Source organism: Capsicum annuum, chromosome 6 (assembly GCF_002878395.1).
Source record: "Capsicum annuum cultivar UCD-10X-F1 chromosome 6, UCD10Xv1.1, whole genome shotgun sequence".
Classification (NCBI taxonomy): Eukaryota; Viridiplantae; Streptophyta; class Magnoliopsida; order Solanales; family Solanaceae; genus Capsicum; species Capsicum annuum.
The window spans coordinates 6,282,932-6,285,827 of NC_061116.1; the positions used below are offsets into that span (position 1 = coordinate 6,282,932).

The 2,896-nt window shown below is 36.7% G+C and overlaps 1 protein-coding gene across 2 annotated transcripts in view; it reads left to right on the forward strand.

Moving 5' to 3' along the window:
* The first annotated feature begins 485 nt into the window (after positions 1 to 485).
* LOC107873584 (ankyrin repeat-containing protein ITN1) overlaps positions 486 to 2,896 on the forward strand; it is a 22,102-nt gene continuing 19,691 nt past the window's right edge. Inside the window, exons 1-2 of one of the 2 annotated variants that reach the window (XM_047413478.1) lie at positions 486 to 1,139; positions 1,218 to 2,027. In XM_047413478.1, the coding sequence (XP_047269434.1) occupies positions 567 to 1,139; positions 1,218 to 2,027 (1,383 nt within the window). In that variant the 5' untranslated portion in view covers positions 486 to 566. The remainder of the gene's footprint in view (positions 1,140 to 1,217; positions 2,028 to 2,896) is intronic. The other variant, XM_016720487.2, reaches the window with a different exon arrangement.

The window sequence follows — 2,896 nt, forward strand, 5'->3', positions numbered from 1 at the left end:
TTGGATTTTCCTTATACTTCTTATTCTTGATGTTGTAATTGATGGTAGTATGAAAGATGGAGTCGGTTGATGATACTAAAATAATTTGTAGTTGGTAAGCACTTTAACTCTTGATTTTTATCGCAATTGTGCATTGAGTTTTTATGGTGTGTTCTTGACTTTTTTTATTTTTTATTTGATGATTCTTGGGGTTGAAAATTTTTAACAAAACAATTAACGATAACAGTGATATATATGACTCAAAACTTAAAAATAGGGATATATATGGTCCAAAAACTTGGCAATGGGGATATATATGACCCAAGACTTGGACGGTAAGGACATTGGTGAGTTAAACTTTTAACGAAGGATATATCTAAATATTTTCGTAAAGTTTAGGAGCATATTTGACCCCTTTCCCTTAAAATATATAGGATTAGTTCAAAGCATCTTGAATAGTATCATTTAAATAAATCTAAAATTTGGTGGAAGACTTTTCCAACGCTGACTCAATCCAATAAGCACAAAAAATATCAGCAACTATAAAATAACCAATTCTATTTGTAAAAGAAAATCTATAGAGGAAGATGGATACTGAGAAGAGACTCTATGAAGCTGCAGTTGAAGGAGATGTTAGAGTTTTGCAAGAATTACTTCAACAAGATACTTTGCTTCTTGATAGACTTACTCTAACTTGCTTCAATGAAACTCCTTTGCACATAGCAGCACTGCGTGGGCATATCGAGTTTGTGAGGTTAATTCTGGCTCAAAATCCTCAGCTTGCTGTTGAATTGGATTCGAGAAAGTCATCTGCTCTTCACATAGCTTCGGCCAAAGGGAACCTACAGATCATCAAAATGTTGTTAGTGGTGAATTCTGAAATGAGCCTTGCTCGTGATCGCGATGGTAGAAATCCTCTACATCTTGCAGCCATCAAAGGTCGAGTTGAAGCCGTCAAAGAACTGATGCATGTCATGCCTCGTGCAGCTCTTGGAAAAACGACAAATGGAGAAACTATTTTGCATTTGTGTGTGAAGCATAATCAGCTGGAGGTTCTCAAGTTGCTAATGGATATTAAATGGGACCATGAGTTCTTGAATGCAAAGGATTGTGATGGCCGCAACATTCTGCATTTGGCCGTTGCTGATAAGCAAATTGAGGTATGGCTTTGCTCCTTTAGCAATAAATTGAGTTCGTTTTCTTCTAGTAGTAACTAAACTACCAACCAATATTTGCAGACTGCCAAGTACTTGCTAAAGACCAATCAAATATGTGTGAATGAAATGGATGATAATGGGAATACAACATTAGATATTTTAGCACAGAGTTGGAGGGATATGAATGATTTATCCATTGGAGAGTGTCTTAGAGAAGCTGGAGGCTTAAGGGCAAAGGATATTTCAGCATCCATCATTCAAAGTAGTATAAAAATTCCCAAAGACTCTGGTGGAAATAACCATTCTCCAGTATCTTCATCACCAGCATATTTAGGAGAAAATCAGTCGAAAAAGCCCCCATCAAAAGGCGATTGGCTTTCCAAGAAACGCGAGACAATAATGGTGGTGGCCTCACTAATTGCAACCATGGCATTCCAAGCTGGAGTGAACCCTCCAGGAGGTGTTTGGCAAGAAAATGGAAAATTGAACGCTCAGGGAATACCCTCACATAAAGCAGGGGAAGCAGTAATGGCTTATAATCATGCCAGATCGTATCGATACTTCCTTCGTGCCAACACCATTGCCTTTGTCTCTTCTCTCAGCACAATCTTGCTGCTGATAAGTGGATTGCCCTTCAGACGCAGGCTTTTCATGTGGGGTTTGATGGTTATCATGTGGTTGACAGTTACCTCAGTAGCACTCACTTATGGAATATCAATTTACATCCTCACGCCTAAGAAGGACAGGGAACCACTTGGTCAGATCATTGAAATTGGAATTACAGTATGGTGTGGCTTAATGGCACTACTTCTACTCGGAAACACAATACGTTTGTTGCGGGTATGGCAGCAAAAGAAGCATGAAATAAGATCATCAGCACCACGAAAATTGGTAAATTCAATTTATGTCAATGTTTGATATGCTGCATTGATGAGTAGGTCTGAGCCATTACAAGAAATATTCATGTTTGATTTGGGAATCTCATTTCATTGTATATGTTAGTTCAAAAGCATACACAGAAGAAACAAAATTAATAGCCATTCTTCCTGGCTTTTGAAATGGCTTAGCTTCACTGTGCATATGGTTTATACGTGCACTTTGAATACATGGTCTATTGGGATTATAAATAAGTAAGTTCTCTTAGTTTATTCAACCACAAGAATGCAACCAGACAATTTTTACAAATGAGTAGTTCACATAACAATTGAGAGATTTAGATGCATTAAACCTTCTCCTCATACCAACCAACACGGGGAATTTTTTTATAGATATGGGTGAAAGAAAAAAGAGAAGAAGGCAGAATCAAGAAAGATCTGCAAATATGATTTCATTCCAATATTTGATAAGTCCAATATCTAGGCTCTGTAGCATGATCCTATTGAAAATAGAATGTAATGTTTTGGATTTTTGACTTACATCTGTTAAATTCCTTAAGTCTAAGAATATTATAAAGTCAATAGTGTTGGAAAACATTAGGAACAATAGAAATTGTAGTAGCTTGAGGCCTGTGGCGGATTCAGAATTTTCATTGAGAGGTTCAGAAGTAAATATTTGAATTAACCGGAGAGGGTTCAATATCTAGCATGTATACATTAAAAATATTTTTAATCATGTAAAAGTAGTAATCCATAAAGATAGTATAATTTTCGTTGAAGGGGGTTCAAATGACCCCTGAAATTAAGGTAGCTCCGTCCCTGTTCGAAGCGTGCATGTGACATTGTCATTTACTTCACTCGGTATAGATGTATCACCCAAATTCA